This window comes from Phacochoerus africanus, chromosome 14, assembly GCF_016906955.1.
Source record: "Phacochoerus africanus isolate WHEZ1 chromosome 14, ROS_Pafr_v1, whole genome shotgun sequence".
NCBI lineage: Eukaryota > Metazoa > Chordata > Mammalia > Artiodactyla > Suidae > Phacochoerus > Phacochoerus africanus.
This window is the reverse complement of record NC_062557.1, coordinates 54,277,853-54,295,798: the sequence shown is the minus strand read 5'-3', so window position 1 is coordinate 54,295,798 and position 17,946 is coordinate 54,277,853. Positions and strand designations below refer to the sequence as shown.

Here is a 17,946-nt window from a genome sequence, read left to right as displayed (position 1 = left end):
TTTCTTAAAAAATAAAGCCCCACCCCCACCCCAAGTCTCCCTGCCATTTGAAAGATAATACCATGAACCCGCATTTGATAAACAGTGTTCGTTTTAGAGGATGGCAAGTGAGATGGGGTCTGTCAAGGGGGATTTTATTAGCACATATTATCTAAATATTTTAAATGAGGCTGTGTTCATGGCTTAGTTCATCATGGAATACACATTTTTTAAAAAATGCCCTCAGATGAATAGGCTTATCATGGAAAATCTGGAAAATACAGAAGAGCATAAATAAGAAAAAATAGAGGAGTTCTCCTTTTTTTCCCCACTGTGCGTATATGTCTACGTAATTGGGATCACATGGTATATCTAGAATGGTAGATACAGATGGGGGGGCAGTGTTTTCCGCTCGTAAACGTAATTAGACACATTTTTCAAACAACGAAAGATTACATTTTTAAATTTTAACCTTAACTCAAAATTTGAAACGTGATGACACGAATACAGCTGCAACAGCCGGTAACTCTCATAATACAAAGATAACCTTTGTTACCATTTCCGTGTGTGTTTCCTTCGTGCTTTGCTTGGGCAGGGAGCGCGTTATGTTTTCCATAGCTGAGATCATGCTGCATATTTTGATTTCTAACACAGGAAGTGCTCTTAGAAGATGCTCTAAAAAAGGGTTTTGATGGCAAGGAGGCATTGGCCACTGGGTGGTTTATTAGTCTTTCCTGTTTTTTTTGCGGGGGAAGACTTGGTTCATTCAATATGAGTTGTAAATAGGCAGAAAATCATCACTCAAGTTCTTTGGCAAAGAAAGCGGCCACTCTGGTGCTTTGCGCGGTACAGCCCTGCTTGGGTGGATGCAGAAAACAAAGAGGACCTGTTTGGAGGTCCTCCCAGCACAGCATCCACAACGCTTCAGTAACCCCCCACTGTGGACACGTGCTTGGACAGAAAATGCGGCATTGGTTACGAGGGTGCCCCACACGTGGCTGGAGGCTTCGTCGGGACCGGTCTTGAAGGATGTTGCAAGAGAACCGTGCATCCTGGCTCCAGGCTGGGAGGGAAGCAGGAGAGGAGAGGAGAGCTGGGGAAAACACTCCGTGCCAGACCTCACCCCCGAGCTGGAAAATGCACCAGATGGCACAGGTCGATCGATTTCTGAGTTGGGGGCGTGCGCAAAGAAATGCATGTATACGGTCGTCTTCCCAATTTCTCTCTCAATGCCTGGAGAGTGAGGGCGTGGTGTCCTTACTTGCACGCTTATGAGAGCCCTTCCTGTAGCTTTCATGTCATAGGGTCACACAGTGTGGCTGGATAGGTACCTTTTGGATCTCAGATTTGGGGCAGGAACTCACATTTGCCGCACTGGCAACAAATGTTTACTGGGTCCCTACAGGGATGAGCAGCATGATGGCCGGGCCCGTGAGGCTGAAACCTCAGTGGGATTTGTCTCCCTGTACTTTCTAGCACTTTCGGATGGGCAAGGCCGGGTCCGGAGAAGCCGAAAGCAAAACAGAGTCCCCTCCTCTGGTGGGAAGTATTCTCTAGCTGTTCGTAGGAGTAGAGGAGAAGTCTGAGGAAGAATGGGTTTCCTAGATAACTTTTCTCTTTGCCGGTCAGTGTGCACGACGTTTTTAATTATCTTACATCTTTTGCCATTGATTATTGATTTTAATGTATTGTTCTGGTCTTTTTTTTTTTTCTTAACAACTGTGCTTGCAACATGTGGTAGTTCCTGGGCCAAAGATTGAATCTGAACAAATGGTAATACCAGATCCTTTAACCCCCTGTGCCAGGCTGGGGATAGAACCTCCACAGTGACTCGAGCCACTGCAGTTGGTCTTTTCGAATGGAATCCTTTTTTAACCTTACATTGATTCATTATTTCCTTGCCTTTTGTTTTGTTTTGTTTTTGCACTTTTGGGAGATTCTCTTCAGTTTACTCCACACTGTACTGATTTAACTTTGAATATTTTTTATTTATCCACAACTGCTAATGTGGATTTAAATGGGTAATTTTCAGATAACCCTTACCTCATCTGTTTTCTTCTTTATGTCATTCTTTCTGTTTTGGCTGGTTTTTTCCATTAGTGTTTTTCTGTTCCTCTTGCCAAGAGGTCCTGCATCTTGTGTCCTAGCAGCTTCCTGACATTTTTGAGCTACTTTCTGAGTTGCTCTCTGAAATTGCTCTTTGAGTCTTCAGGATGGTGTTTCCTTACTCATTTCACGTGTGTTTCCCCTCTTTCTTTACTCATTCTTGGTTTTTTTTTTTTTTTTTTTTTTTTTTTTAGCCATGCCCAGGACACGAGGCGGTTCCGTGGCCAGGGATGGAACCCCCACCACAGCAGTGACCACACCATGTCCTTAACCCGCTGAGCCACCAGGGAACTTCATTTTACTCATTTTTAGCAAAGCAGGATCTCTGTAGACCCTGCTTTATACCAACAGAGTAGAGACCATCTGTCCCTGGCTTTGGCCCCCTGGGCTCTTGGAGACAGTTGCATCCCCTTCACAGTTACTCACCTGGAGGTTCAGTGATGCACACATCTCCCAGCCCAGCTCTTGTTTTCACATTGGCTGTCACCTACCACACTGCTCTTTCGCCACCCGCTCTCTGATATCCCAAGCGGGTGGCATGCATGAGAAATCACGGCTCCCCTGGCCCCCGTCCCCACACCCCGCTGCCAGGGCACTCTCCAACCTGACCCGGGGGAATCCATATCTCTCTGAATGATACCCCCCCCCCGCCCCCCCCGCAGCCTCGGCCCCTCCTGCCCTGCCTGCTGTCTTGTTTTCTGGGAGGAGCAGCTCTCAGGCTGCTCTGAGCCGCAGGGGCCAGCTGATCAGCGCTTGGGTGGGTGCAGATCCTGCATCGCACGTCAGGGGCCAAGAAGGGCGAAGGAGCAAGTGCCTCTCAGATTAGACACCAGAGCAGTGAAGGTGTGAAGTGCCGTTTCCCCTTTCACAGGTAGTCTCTGTCTTGTAAGACATTCTCCGTGTCCTCCGCTGGCCTTCGTGGTTCTGGAGGGTTTTTACCTGATTTTGATGGGCTACTCCTATTGGTTTTTTCAAAGCCTGGGTGAGTTTTCTCTTTTTCTCTGATGCCCACTTTAATCTGAAGTTGACAGAGGTGTCCTCCGGGCGCCTGTCCAGTGTCCCTTTCCATGGGGTGTCCTCTGTGTCCCTTCACCGTCCTCTTGGCCCTCCCCGTGGTGATTCCGGCCCCCCCTGGGGCCGCATTCCTGCAGCTGGGTGTATGTGGTCAGTAAAGAATTCAAGCTTGGGTGTTTCCACGGTGATGCGGAGGGTGAAGAATCCAGCTGATCCAACTGCAGCAGCTCGCGTAGCTGCAGAGGCATGGGTTCAGTCCTCCGCTATGCTGTGGGTGTGGCCATAAAAAAAAATTCAAGTTTGGTTTTCTGGGATTCAAAAAAGACCATTGCAAGGACACTGCATGATCATTTTACACAGAGGCTGAAACTGTTTCTCAGAGTGGGCTGAGTTTACAACTAAGGAGAGGCGACATCACCTTAGGTCACGTGGAGATGATAGTTTTTAAGTTCCATTTATTTTAGCGTGTAGTAGAAGAACAACCTAGTTTCATAGAAATTATGGCCTAGGGCCAGGCTGAATTCAAGTTCCATGGAAGTCAGTTAAAAATCACCTAAGCTGGAGTTTCTGTGGTGGCTCAGCAGGAACGACTCTGACTAGCATCCATGAGGACGCAGGTTCGATCCCTGGCCTCGCTCAGTGGGTTAAAGATGCGGCGTTGGTGTGAGCTGTGGTGTAGTTTGCAGATGTGGCTTGGATCTGGTGTGGCTGTGGCTGTGGCATAGGCTGGTGACTGCAGCTCTGATTCGACCCCTAGCCTGGGAACTGCCGTATGCCACGAGTGCTGGCCAGGAAAAAAAAGACCAAAAAAAAAAAATCACTTAAGTAAATCACAGTGCAGCTGACGCAGGATGATGAGAAAGTTGTGACAGCAGGACGTGAGTGATGGAGGTTTGGAGACCCCGAGCTGGGGAATCCCGTGCATCTAGAACAGGACCTCTGAAACCAGATGCCATATGTCCACTTGATCTTAGGACTCTTGCAGTGTGGGACACAGAAACCTTATGAGGGGCCTCGGTCCCAACCAAATTGAGTGCAAGAAACTGGCTGCCAGTCACTTCCTGGGAGCCTGGTGGGCCAGGGCAAGCCGCTGCCTACATGCAGCCCTGTCCTCTTTCTTGCTTTGTTCTGAATGGGCATCTCTCTGAGTGTCCTGCCTCCCTTCCTGGTGTGTCCTCATGGTCCCTAGCTCCTTGTGTGCCTGTGTGCACATTTCCACACCCACGTCATTTCCATATTCCCCTTTCTGAGTTAGCCGGGAAGGGGGTGGGGGGAGGGACATCCTCTCGTCCTCCCTAAGCATTTTCTTCATTTCTTCCGTGCACACTTCACTACCTACTTCTTGTTAAGAGCCCCTCTCTGTGATCTGATTCTCAGAACTCACCCCTGTCCATTCCCCATCGTATAGCCCCTGAGTGTGAGGCCCTGGGTTGGGCTGAGGGAAAAGGATTAAGACCCAATTTTTAGTGTTTAAGAGTATGGAGAGGGGCCAGGGGGTGCTGTGTGCGCTAAGGGAGGACACAGGGCTGGGGTGGGTCGAGCCCAGATATCAGGGAGAATTCATTCTCTTGCTCCCAGAATCATGCACCCCCCCCCCCGGGTTCCACTGTGCATCCTTCCTGCACGAACTGCCAGCCCCCCTGTGAGTTCTCACCGCCATCTCCATGCAGATGCTTCAGCTCCACTTGCCAAGGGCCAGGCTCCCCCCACTTGCCCAGGGATCCCTTTGAACTTGGATGTGTAGACAACAAACTCCACCACGTCCTTCTAAAACATCTCCCACCGCGTGGCTGGATCTCAGGGGGACTGGTTCTGACTTCTCTTGTTCCCTCTGGAGTCGACTTTTACTTTGTCCTGTCCCCCATGTCTTAGCAGTCACCAAGGCTTACCTTCACCATGGCTTATCCTACTTCTTACGAATGTCCATCTGCTCCAGTCAGGCCCTTCCTTTTCACCCTTGCTGTCAGGCTGCTTCTCTGTCTTCTGAGGAGTTGCCCCTGCTCATCCCAGCTGAAAGCGTTCTGCCCTCTGAAAGTTCTTTTTTCTTCTTTCCCTTTTTTTTTCTTTTTAGAACTGTACCTGCGGCATATGGAAGTTCTCACGGCCACACTGAATCCTTAACCCACTGAGCGAGGCCAGGAATCGAACCTGCATCCTCATGGATACTGGTGAGGTTTGTTACTGCTGAGTCACAACAGGGACTCCCTGAAAGTTCTTATTGTCCCCTGACTTTATGGGCGCTCATCACAGACTCCTGTGTACGGGCATTCCTTTTCTTCACTTGTGTTTGTGCCTTTTCTTCCACACTTTCAAAGTCAAGTCCCACATTATCCACAGCATTCAGGAAAGGGTCGTTAGTGGCTCGACTGATTATTAACTTGATTAATTATTAGTTGATTGATTGACCATGTAGCCAGAGGGGCTGCCTATCCAGGGGGCAGGGGTGTCTTTGAGACCCCGTATCCTGGAGACCACACGGGCTGGTGAATAATTTTTCCCTTCATGACTATGAAGCATATTTAGAAAAAGTGAGTCATCATCCCCAGATGTTTTTAGTTAATTATGATTGTAAGACAACATGACGCGTCCCACAGAGGACAAAGGGCCCACAGCAGATGTGGTGGCCTCTTTTGACGGACAGTTTTCACCTCAGCCGAAACTGAGAATAATCGCAGGAGGGTTGGTTGCATGTGACGCCACTCAACTCTTTGTGCTGTTGGATCACGGGTTTTCTGCTGCCTTTTGTTTGTCCCTGTACACCCCCCCCCCGCCCCGCCAAGTACAAACATACCTATTTGCAGAGGCCAAGAGGAGGTGAGCAATTGGTGCTTTTCCCAGCCAGTTTGAATGGTAGAGGGCTAGAGCAGTGAAGCAACATGAACATGACTTCTGGGTTGGGATGCTCGGATGCCCCCAGTCGGTAAACCCGTTGGAAAGTGTGTGCGCGTCTAATACAGCCAGAAACGTTAACGTGGGTGACTCCTAAAGAACAAAGCCTCTGCAGGACTGGTTTGTTCTGTCTAGTTCTGGTCAGAACAATGGTCGGCCTCCTGGATTGTAGCGACCCAGAAAGGCCCCTTGCTATTGGCCAGAGGCCTTGCAGAGAACTGCCGTGATGGGCTTTCTGTGTTGCCTTCAGCGGGGCCTTGTCTGTGGTTGTATCTGCTTATGTGTGTGATGCGGTGTCAGAGGGGTGTCAAGGCTGAACAGCCTTGAAACCGTCCCTTCTTTGCTGTTATAAAAACAATAAGTCATGGGCTGTGAAAACTTCCATCACCTTTTTTTTTGTCTTTTTTTTTTGCCATTTCTTGGGCCGCTCCCACGGCATATGGAGGTTCCCAGGCTAGGGGTCTAATCGGAGCCGTAGCCACCAGCCTACGCCACAGCCCCAGCAACTCAGGATCTGAGCTGCGTCTGCAACCTACACCACAGCTCATGGCAACACCGGATTGTTAACGCACTGAGCAAGGCCAGGGATCGAACCCGCAACCTCATGGTTCCTAGTCGGATTCGTTAACCACTGAGCCACGACGGGAACTCCTCCATAGCCTTTTTGATTCCACAGAACCAGGGGGCCCGAAGGTGAGGGTCTTGCCTGTCTAGGTGCAAAGGAAGTTTTGCTTCAGTCTTCTCTGGGGCGGGATCCCATTTCCAGGAGCAGAGAAGGACCTTGCTCCTGTCTGTGTGTTCCAGGGCTTGGCTGGTCCCACGGCTCAGGGTGTGGGTTTGCATCCGGCCTCTCCTCCCCCACTACAGAGAGACGATTACCCCCCAGCCTCCTCGCCTTCTCTTTGCTTAGGGGCTGGCCTGGGACCATTTTACAGATGCAGATTTAGGCTTGTAAATAGACTACACTTTGTTTATCCATTCATCCGTCAATAGACAGGTGAGTTATTTCCATCTTTTGGTTAATGTGAATAATGCTGCTGGGACCAGGGGTGTACAAATATCTATCTGAGTCCTTGCCTTTGAGTCTCGTGGGCATATCCCCAGAAGTGGACAAGCTGGATCATACGATAATTCTATGCTTAGTTCTTTGAAGGATTGCCTTCCTGTTTTTCAGAGCATCTCACAGTTCCATCAGCAGTGCAGAAGGGTTCGGGTTTCTCCGCATCCTGGTCAATACCTGTTCTTTTCTGGGTTTCGATAGGAGCCATCCTAAGAGGTGTGAGGTGTTATCTCATGGTGGTTTGAATTTGTATTTCCCCAGTAACTAGAGATGTATCTTTTCAAGTGCTTTTAGGCCATTTGTGTACCTTCTTTGGAGAAATATCCTTTGCCCTGTATTTTATTTATTTATTTTTGTGGCTGCACCCACGGCACATGGGCGTTCCCAAGCCAGGGACTAAATCCAAGCTGCAGCTGTGACCCGAGCTGCTGCCATCAGATTCTTTACCCCACTGTGCCATAGCAGGAACTCCTCCTTGGCCCGTTTTAAAATCAGGATGTTTGCTTTTTGTTGTGGAGTCTCACCTTTTTTGTGTCCAGGGAAACTGCAGCTCCTACTCTTTCAGCCCCTGCTGGTGGTAACAACAACAGCACCAGCACCTTGCATCACTCTTGTGCTATGCCAAGTGTTTACACGGATTTTTTTCCCCCGTTTAATCCTCACAACAGCATTTTGGGAAAGATAACTGTGATCATCTCCACTTTACACTGAAGCTTAGAGGCCTCGCCCTATGTGTCACAGCAAGTAAACGGGGACCCCGCAAGGGCATGACCCTGATCTGACTCTCTCCCTCCACGATGGTACTGATGGCCCAGCCGTCACCCGAGGAGCTGGCATTGACAACCTCTTCCTAAGTAGACGCTTCATCCATGTGTTTGAGAGAAGAAGTGAGAGTTGATAGGAAACCACCAGTCCTTAGGGCCTCAGTTCCTCCGGAAAACCCTATTTTACTTCGACGTAAAGAATCAGTTCCTAAAATCCCAAAGGTTTGCGTCTGAAAGCAAACCCAGAAATGCATGGCCTTTTACATGCTAAACCTTCGGCTGCTCCAAAAAAGCCTTCTAAGTGGTGGGACATGATAATATTGACCAAGAATCCAAGACCCTGTCCACACTCGTTGGTGGAGGCAGTGTTGCTCCCAGCGTCCAATGCTCTTTTCACTTGAAACGAACAGCTTTGTGATCACACAGGTGGCTCTCATCGTAGGTGCCCGGTGTCACCTCCCTTTACCCGCCTTCTGTCCAGGTTTGGAGGTGATGAGGGCGGAGTGAAGATGGGCCCGGCAGCTTTCTGGCTCTGGTTGGGTCTAACACAATGGTTCTTTGGGAGAGCGTTCTCCATCCTTTGTATGTGGGTTTTTATCTGGCCTTGGGTTCGCGCAGCTGGGGCTGGAGCCGGGGCCAGAGCCGTGACTTCGGGTTGGGAAGAAGTTGGCGGAACATTCCCCAGCAGGGCTGGGGCAGACCCAGGGAGTCCCGCCTAAAATACCGCGGACAAAGGCGCTCTTGTCCACAGGCCTGGGGGTGGGAGGCGATCTGGTCAGTGACACAGGCTTGGCCATTGTATGTCCTGACCTCAGCCAACTGATTTTAGCTGAGAAAGGGGAAAAAGAGAGAGTGCAAAAACGAAAAAAAGAAGGGAAAAAAAAGAAAGAAAGAAGCAAGCCAGCCAGCAAGCAAGCCAGCCTCCGGATCCTCTGCATCTGGAAAGTCCAGAATGCATTGTCAGTTTCCTCCCAAGCGCCGAAGCAGATTTGGAAGGAACTGTGCAATGTAGTGGGTTCTTTGTGAAAGAACAGCGACGTGAAAAGCCACAGAACATCCTCCGGGGTGCCTGGGGCCCTGACCCCGGGGTGGCAGCTCGCCTGGGCCTCATTTCCCGCAAGGGGGCATGGAGAGGAAGCTGGCAGGGGCCTGGCCAGCAACCCCGGGGACTTGAGGCGGAATCCCCGGCTCTCTTGAGTTCGCAGCCCTCTCAGAAGATGAGCTCTTCTCCGGGGGTAAGCACCTGCTCGCCGGCCCAGGTCTGTTCTGCTCGCTTCTCCCCTGCAGGCTTCTAAAGTGGCTTCACCGAGAGGGGGGCTCCAGCTGAGCCTGCGAGGCCTGGTGTGTCGGGGGCATCTTTCAGGGGGCCGGGGGGAAAGGGAGAAGAGACGATGTGAGCGGTGTTGGAGAAAGCAGGAAGGGGGGGCGGGGATAAGGTGGCAGAGGGGACGTTTGTGGAGGGACCGGGAAACGGAGCGGTGACACGGAGTTTTCTGTTGTGCAGACTGTGGTCCGGACCCTGCCTCTCCCTTTGTCCCCAGCCCGGACCTTGGCTTCTGCCCACCCCACCTTCTGCGCCGTGGCCCAGTTCCGGCCGGGACACTGTTGGGTGAAAGCCCACTGGGGGACACAGCTCCCCTGAAGGCATCTGCCCAGTGGATCCAGTATCTGCCCCGTGGTTCCAGGCTGGGCTGGATGCTTCTGTCCAGTTTGGTGGTGGCAGCAGTGGCCGCCATCCAGGTGATGGAGTCGCTCCTGAGACTTAGGGAGGGAAGAGACTTATTTTGCCAACCTCTCTGCCCCTCAAAGTCAGACTCCCTGCTTCTTTGGAAAGAGGGACCTCTGAGCAGCCAGGATTTTTGTGAACCACTCTCTTGAGGTTCTGGACAACTGGGGAAGGCCCAGGGTCTATGGAGAAGCTCTTCTGTCTCTTCACCAAACCCTTCTCTGTCCCACTGGCTGAGTCAAAAGCAGCATCTCTGGTTTGGGCATGGCTGCCAGTGGAGGCCTGAACCCTACCGGGAGGAGAAATGGGCTCATCGTCCTGGAGCAAGCTCTGGCGCGCCAGGGGACCTAGGAAAGCTGGGCTGCTCAGAGCTTCAGGTGCATCTGAATTGCCAGGGGCCGTTATAATGTAGAGCCTGGCTCGCGGGTAAGGCTTGGGGCTCTGTGTTTCTAACCAGCTCCCAGAGGACACCGGCGTTGCTGGTGCAATGACCACACTTGGAGAATGACTGTTATAGAGAAACCCAGACCAACCAATCCAGTTCTGACCCTTAGAGCTGCCCAGGAGCCAGCTGCAGAGCACTGGGGGTCCCGTGGGCCTGGCCCTGGCTGTGGGTGGTGGCAGGAAGGTTTGTGGGAAGACGGGATTAGCAAAAAGATGGACACTGAGGGGCATTCGGGGAGCAGGGTGCAGCCCGGTGAAGCTCTTGGCAGGATTGAGGTGTGGGGGTCGTTGGCCATTGGCCAGATGTACCCAAGCTGCGGCGGGCTCTGTTTGGGGTGCAGTGTGTGCAGTGAGCAGTGGCGCTGATTGTTCTGCCAGCAGGTCCAGAACAATCCTGCTGGAGCCTGCCTTCGGTGCAGGGCGAATTCTAACTTCAGACACAGGGAATCTCAGGATGCCAGGTGAATGTCTGGTTCTAGGCAAGATAGAGTGTGACCATGTGTGGCTCTGGGGGTGACCGGGGAGGGGCAGACACAGGCCATCAGGACAGAGGCACTCACCAGAACTCCCCATGCTGAGAGGCGGAGGCACGGAGCTCCGAGGGGTTGAGGCAGAAGCCCAGGTGTCTGGGGCCTGGGCAGCGTTCCAGGACCGTCCGATGCCTCTGCATCACGAGTCTACACTTGAATGTGACTTTTTCCCTCCTATAAAAATGGCACTTCCGTAAAACAGACAGGCAAACATCCAGAATCATCGAGTATTATCCCATATATTCGAAACACAAAGCCACCCTGGAGGCCATCTGTCCAACTTCCGTATTCTTGAGATGAGGAAATTCCACAGTGGCAGAGACGAAGCCCGTTGCTCAAGATGTCACAGCGAGGCAGCGGCCGCTCCCGGCCTGGCGCTCTGGCCTCCCTGTCCTTGGCGTGGGGCTCCCAAGCGGTGGTCGATCCCAGACCGTGACAGTCATGACCTTGGCTGTCCCCTTTGTCTGGTTGAATCCGCACGAGGAGCCAAGGCTTCCAAAATGGCAGCTGATGTGGGTTGCTTGGAATCGCACCCCTTCTGACTCCTAGAAAGGCGTCCTGGCCCTGTCTGCCTTAACCTCCCTCTGGTGCTCATGGTTCAGAGCCGGTTAGGACTGGCTGGGAACCAGCTCCCAGGGTCAGAAGTCTTTGACGGGCATCGCTGGGAGCACGGGCCATTGGCACTGCAGTCGCTGGAGTGCATTTCCAAGGAGAGAAGAACGGCCGCCCCAGGTTTCCCTTGGTGCCTGGGGGCCTGTACGTGGCATCCACAAAGCCGGACCCACTGGATGGTGGCTGTGGGCAGGCCATCTGAGACACCCACCGTTGTGCCCTAATGAGCTGCAGTCTGCCTGCCTTTAAAACGGCACCAGCTCCCCTGAGGAAGCCTGCTTTTGCCCCCAGAGCATCTGTGGCAGCAGCCGCGTCACCTGTCCTTGAAGTTCCTTTCTGGCAGGCAGGCTGCTTTCTGCGAGGTACCGAGCGTCTGGCTGCCCAGGCCAGCGGCGTTCACCTCTCTCCCTCACTTCTGAGGGTCTTACATCCATTTCAGACAGAGCGGAATGCTTGGGAAATTTGGTTATGGGGTTTTCTTCAGAGTCGTAATAGCTTAAAGTGCCAGAAACAACAGCATAAGGCATTTGGGGGTTTTGCACCTTAACACTAAAGAAAGGCTGTATTTCTCTTTCTCATCCCCTCCCCCCTCCCAATACCAAAGGCTGGCAAACCTCTCATTCCTGGGTTTTACTCTCTGTGAGGGGAATCGGATCTGGAATCATCTAGAGGGGTCTTTACCCCACCAGGAGCCCCCGAGGGAGAGTGTGGTGCTGGTGAACAAGCCTCAAAATATCCTTCAGAAGCTGCTTCTAGGACAGGATAATTGATAGCAGCATAGATATAAACTAGTATAGAAAATCTAAGATGTGGGGGGTGGGTTGATTTTAAAAGTTTTTTTTTTTTTTTTATTAAAGTATAGTTGATTTACAGTGTTGCGCCAGTTTCCTGTATCGCAAAGGGACCCAGTCGTCGGTATATATATTCCTGCTTTAGGATGGATTGGAGAACCCTTGCAACGATGAGACATGCTAGACGCTGCTCCACTTTCTTCCTGTGCTAAGCAGGGAAATTTCGGTCCTCAAGAAGCCAGGACCTGTGGCATAAGGAGGAGAATGAAGGGTTGAGCCTCCCCACAGAAGTGTCAGGTATAATGTTCCCCGTTTAGTGTCCTGGGGTTGGGCGTCAATGTAATGGTTTGCAACTTTTATTCGTCACTGCATTTTTCTGGGGTCTTTTCTGAGTCTGGAGTGAATGAAGCGGTTCTCTCTAGACTGAGAGAGTCTCAGACCTCTTCCTCTTTGGAACCCAAAAGAATTTGGTGCAAGGGGGAAAAAAAAAAAAAAAGCAATGTTTCATGACCGTTTATGTTCCTTGTCAGGAGGTCTCTGGCACCTCTTTTATTTATGTGGCAGTGGCTTTTGCAGGTTTGCGCCAGTCATTTAAATGCCTCGAAACTTCCTTTGCGGTGGTTCTGGGCTCTGTTACGAGGGATGTTCATTCAGCAGGGGTGGAACCCCAGTGCTGGAGGGCTGGCTGCCGCTGGTTTTACAGAGGAAGGGGCACATGTCCAGAGAGGCGGAGGGCACAGCGTAGACAATATAGCTCGCTGTCTGGGGTCGTGGCCTCTTGATGCCTAGACCCCTGTGCTCTCTGCCCATGCATCTCCAGTGCTGAGGTGGGGGTGGGATGTCAGGACAGCCCCAGCTATTTTTATCTGCCGGGGGAGGGGTCGGAGGAAGCCAACTTGTCAACAGCTGGTCAGGAAGCTGAGTTGGAATAAAATGTCTCTGTTAATCACAAGGTGGTGAGCAGAATCACTTGGCTTTTTCCTGCTCAGAAGCCAGAGCTGGACCAGGCTGCGGGGAGCTCGCTGCCTTGCCCCGGAAAGCTCTGGAGCCTCAGGATCAGACAGACCTGAGAAACGGGACAGAAGTGAGGGGCTTTCTCTGGGGTCCCCCAAGCTCCTGGAGACTCCAAGAAGGGGAGGCAGCTGTGGTTCCCCCTTTTACTCCTGGAGCCGTTCTCTGTGTTTCAGGGGCACCCCCTTCCCCCTGTGGCCTTCACCATGGCCATGACGCCTCTGGACACCTGCTCCACACCTCGTAAGCACCAAGAGAGGCCTCAGTGTTCGGTGGCATGATTATACCGTTCAGTCAATGTGGAGATTCTCCCAGGAGATGCTGGGAGTGGGCATGTCACAGATCCCTGTCATGCTGGCTGGCGTCACCAGGAAAAGGACTGGCCACGCAGAGTCTCGAATTTCTTGCACCGTCTCCTCCAGAATCCTGTTAATTGGCCCTTTTGTCTTATATGTGTATGGCAGGTGCGGGGGTACTGATAGGTCTTTTCTTCCCAGTCAGTGACATGGGGTTCATGCAGGAATGTGTGCTGGGCCCACTTCCTACAGGATCGATTCCTTCCTACCCTCTGCTGTTCGGCCCCCAGATACTTCATGGCTGTGAAAGGGCCTCTGCACCAGGAGAGTTCATTCATCCAGCTCGTTCTTGTCATTCGAGTTACTGCTTGCAAAGCTTTTCATCCATCCTTGCCCTGCCGGAGACCCCTTGGTTTCCAGTTGGGCGAGTTTTCCCGCGAGGGTTGACTTCCTGTATCCTTGCATGGACCACATTGTAATTGTGTTCATCAAAATTCCTGGTTACCCAGATCACTCCCTTCCTTTTTAGGGTCAGAAAATACAGAGTTTATTGTTCTGTGTCCTTTCCCGGTTCGGTCCCAGTGAGTTGATCCCCCCGCCCCCGCCGCCGCCCCCAGGAGGCACCAAGGGGCTTGCTGATGGATATTCAGAGTGGGCAGGACCCTCGCAGAGTCTCCAGGAGCCAGACGCGTCTGCAGTGCTCAGAGAGGTTCAGCCTCCAGGCCCAGAGCTGGCAGCTTTGTGGGGTCCAGGAGAAAAACCTCATGGCAGTGACGTCTGCCTCTTGTCCACCAGTGGCAGCCACAGTGTGAGGCTGCCTCTGGCTGCCTTGTGGATGGAGGACTGTGTTGAGCGGGGGGATTGTGGAATCGAGTAGCTGATGCAGGCAAGGAAGAGCGAGGCAGTCACTCACGGGGATGGGGCCAGGGGCTGGGAAGCCCAAGTGCATCACCCTCTGGGCTCTGGTAGACATCGCTCTAGGAGGCTTCTTGTGGGGCGCAGGTGCAGCATGAGCAAGTTGGGAAGTCAAGCCAGAGGGATGTGGATCTTTGCTGTGAAAGGGACCCGGTTCATCCAGCCACCCCAAGCAATGAGGCCCGAGGACACTTGGGTACCAGGTTTAGCAGAATCCCGGGGACATGTCCACTTAAGGGATTGGAGGCTGGTTTGGAAATGTCCTTTGAAATGGACTCGAGGAGGAGTTCCCACTGTGGTGCTACAGGAGGGGCAGCATCTCTGCAGAGCCAGGACTCGGGTTCAGTCCCCAGCCCGACACCCTGGGTTAAGGATCTGGTGCTGACGTACCCACGGCCTAGGTTGTAACTGCGGCATGGATCCGATCCCTGGCCCAGGAACTCCATATGCTACAGGGCGCCCCCCCCCCCAAAAAAAAAATGGACTCAAAGACATTTTGGACACAAAGGCACAACATTTTAAATCAATTTTAAAAATAAATTTAAAAAGAATAAATGTGGCACAAAAATGAAATAAAACGGACTCAAAGAGGCAGCCCTGCCAAGCGAGTGATTTCTAATGGGAGTGTGAGGATACCCGTGGAGGGCTGGCCACAACCTCCCACGAGGCGGTCACGTCTGCTGAGAAGTTGTGCACAGAGAGGAGTGGAAGAGAGAGAGGCGTCCCCGTGGCTCTGTGGCTTCTGGCGGGTAGGGGCTGGAGGTGAGCCTTGAGGTTTGATCCCCATTCACAAGGGATCAGGGGAAGCAGAGCAGCTCAGATGCAGGCTGAGCAATAGCTGCAGTCTTGTCTGAGCGCTGAGCCCAGCTTTGGCTCTGAGGGCTTCTGGGAGCAAACGGGCTACAGGTGAGGTCTTCCGAAAGCCCTGGGCTCCTGAACGTGCCCTCATCCATCAAAGCGGTTTGGACCCACCCTGTCCACCTTCCTGGACATTGGGGCTCAGGATTCCTCGTGGAGGCACGTGTATGGGCTTCCAGAACCCCTTCCTTTGGCTCTGTTCCCTCTGGCTGCAACCTGCCCTTCTCCAGGAAAGAGAGGGAAACAGTTGCCAGCGGATGGGAGGGGATCTGAATTGGGCAGGTACCTGGCCAGCTGCGCAGGAGAGGAAGAAGAGGTCGTCGCTTTATGGGGTTGGGAAGGAAGAGCGGGCTCTGCTTTCCTTTCTCGCGGTGTCCTTGCTGCTTTCTCTCGTCCCTCCTGATCTGTTTTAGGATTATCTGGAGGTTGGGGTGCAGGTCATTTCCTTTTTTTTCCCCACACTCTATATTGGGAAGGGTGACACATACACATGTTCTATAACTGGGCTTATGTGATTATTTACACGTTTTTTAAGCTCCTTTCAGTGTTCAGCCGTGGTCCTCTTTACCTCGAGGCCTTCATTCTTCACCTGTCATTGTTTTTTCCTGTGTTTTGGCTTTTGGCCGCACCCGAGGCACGTGGAAGTTCCCTGGCCAGGGACTGAACCCGTGGCACGACAGTGACAATGCCGAATCCTTAACCGCTAGGCCACCAGGGAACTCCATCCTGGGATTGTTTTCATCTTTTACGCACCCAGAGTGCATCTTTAAGGCACCTACTTGGTGAATAGCCTGAACCCTTGTCTGGAGAGCAGTGCATTGTGATCGCTTGCAGTCGTGAAAGATCGTGGCCGCGGAAGACGGGCTCAGCGTTTTCTGCAGGACAGTCCAGGGGTGGAAGTGTGGCCACAGAGGAGCCCCTGTGCGCTTTTAAGGAGACACCCTCCTCCTGCGTGAACGGTGGTGGGACTTTATCCTCTTGGCTGTGTAGCTGTACTGCTGGAAGGTGCCCTCTTGTTTGGCCTGGAACAGGGCAGGACCTTCGGGCCTGTCTCCTTGGAGCTGGGGGAAGTTTTCTTTTGCCCCATCAGCCTTGGTTTGTAGTTTCTCTTCTGTTACGGCTTTTGCGCTAGTCTCCTTTTCAGGGACACCAAGCATCCATGTCTTGGTCTCCTCTTCGGTTGCTTGTGCTTTCGTGTCTCCCCATTTCCTTTGCGTTCCGGGGACAAAACTCTTCTCTTTGTTTTGTACCTAAAACAAAACAAAGATCTTTTCTTCTTTTTGCAATACTCTCTCTGTGTTCTGTTGCAACCACTGCGGATGTTCCTTCTGTTCCTACCTTTTCCATTTCCCTACAGTTTTGAGCACATCTTGTCCCTTTTTGATATCTATTTATTTATTTCTGTCTTTCTGTCTTTTCTACGGCCACACCCGTGGCATATGGAGGTTCCCAGGCTAGGGGTCGAATCGGAGCTGTACGCCACAGCCACAGCCACGCGGGATCTGAGCCACATCTGTGACCTACACCACAGCTCATGGCAACACTGGATCCTTAACCCACTGAGCGAGGCCAGGGATCGAACCCGCAACCTCATGGTTCCTAGTCGGATTCGTTAACCACTGCGCCACGATGGGAACTCCTTGATATCATTGAAAAAAAAATCAACTTGCCTTTTCTTCCCCCCATGAGTCTGTTCTCTCTTCATGACCTCTTGCTTTGGTATCATAGATGCCGTATCTTCCTCCCTCTTTGGAGGCTGCTAAATGATTTCCTGGCATTTTCCTTCTGGAGACCAGATGAGCTCAGGAGAAATTTGTGCTGCCCCTGAGGCTTCTGGATACTGTTTCTTGATTTATTTTTCTGCACTTCAAGAAACCCTGTATTATCTTGTCTCCCACACCTCCTGTGCTCAGAGCTGAGCAGTCCAGCCAGACCCATGGAGAGCTGGGATTTGTCACAGCAGGGCACACACATTGCCTGGACTGCCATTCTCTACTTCTTTGGTGAAATAGCCTCTCAAATTTGTTTGAAGCCCAGTTTCTACAATTCCCAGTTTCCTTCCTTCTATGCATCCATCCATCCATGCATCCATCCAGGATTCTGGGTACTGGGCTGAGACCTAAGCTAGGAACAAGATGATGAATATGGCCTTGCCTTCCTGAGTCTCAACGTCTATTTCTCTCTTACATGGCCTGTCCTCCTCCACCCCTCTGTCTGGGTCTCCAAATCTCTCAGCCCTGGCAGAACATGAAGATGCTACTACCGCCCGTCTTCTCCCCACCAGCCTGTAGGACTACCCGTGAGGACTACAGTTCCCAGAATGCACGCTGTTGTGTCCTTCGTCCCCTTCTTCCTCCCCAGCTATCTTCTGAGTTGCTCTCCATGGATGCAAAGGCTGCCAGAGCCAGAGAGAACAATACTTACACCTGGGAGACAGAGGAAAGGCGCCCAGGATTCTTGTAGACACTGACCCGAGGCTGGCGATGTTGATAAGGGAGGTGGGGCCCTGCCTGATGCCTTGTGTCTTAACCCGTAGCCAAGGCTTGTCTTGCTTTCGGAAGCCGTTCCCAGCTTTGTGGAGGAAACTCTCCACGCTAAGCAGGTGTCCAGCCCAAAGGCATGGTGTGGCCGTGACTCTCCACGCTTTGGCCCAGCCGGGTCGTGGTCTTCTTGGTGGCTCCCTTGCCGTTCTGTCCCTAATTGGCTGACCCATGTTGAGTGACCGTGGAGGCCACTCCTAGCCACCAGATCCAAGACTGCCCAGGGCGAGCTAGTAACACACCAGGTTCTGGGGACTGATGCCTCCCAGGCCCCCCTGGCCGTGTCCTCCCCGCTCCGGGGTGTCCCAGCTGGCTGTGTGGTTGGGGAAGGGAGAAGTTGCTGGAGAGTTCTTTGTGGAGAAACCGTCAAGCAGTGCCAATCACGGCACCCGGCTCATTAGCAGTCATTGC

General features: G+C 52.2%; 1 protein-coding gene across 5 annotated transcripts in view; it reads left to right on the top strand.

The window, feature by feature from the left end:
• Positions 1-17,946, top strand: part of GAS7 (growth arrest specific 7) — a 219,529-nt gene that overhangs the window by 114,146 nt on the left and 87,437 nt on the right. Inside the window, exon 1 of one of the 5 annotated variants that reach the window (XM_047757252.1) lies at positions 8,748-9,047. The exons of 3 other annotated variants lie outside the window; for them this stretch is intronic. In XM_047757252.1, coding sequence (XP_047613208.1) covers positions 9,030-9,047 — 18 coding nt within the window. In that variant the 5' untranslated portion in view covers positions 8,748-9,029. Of the gene's footprint in view, positions 1-8,747; positions 9,072-17,946 lie in introns of those variants that run through there. One more of the 5 variants, XM_047757251.1, reaches the window with a different exon arrangement.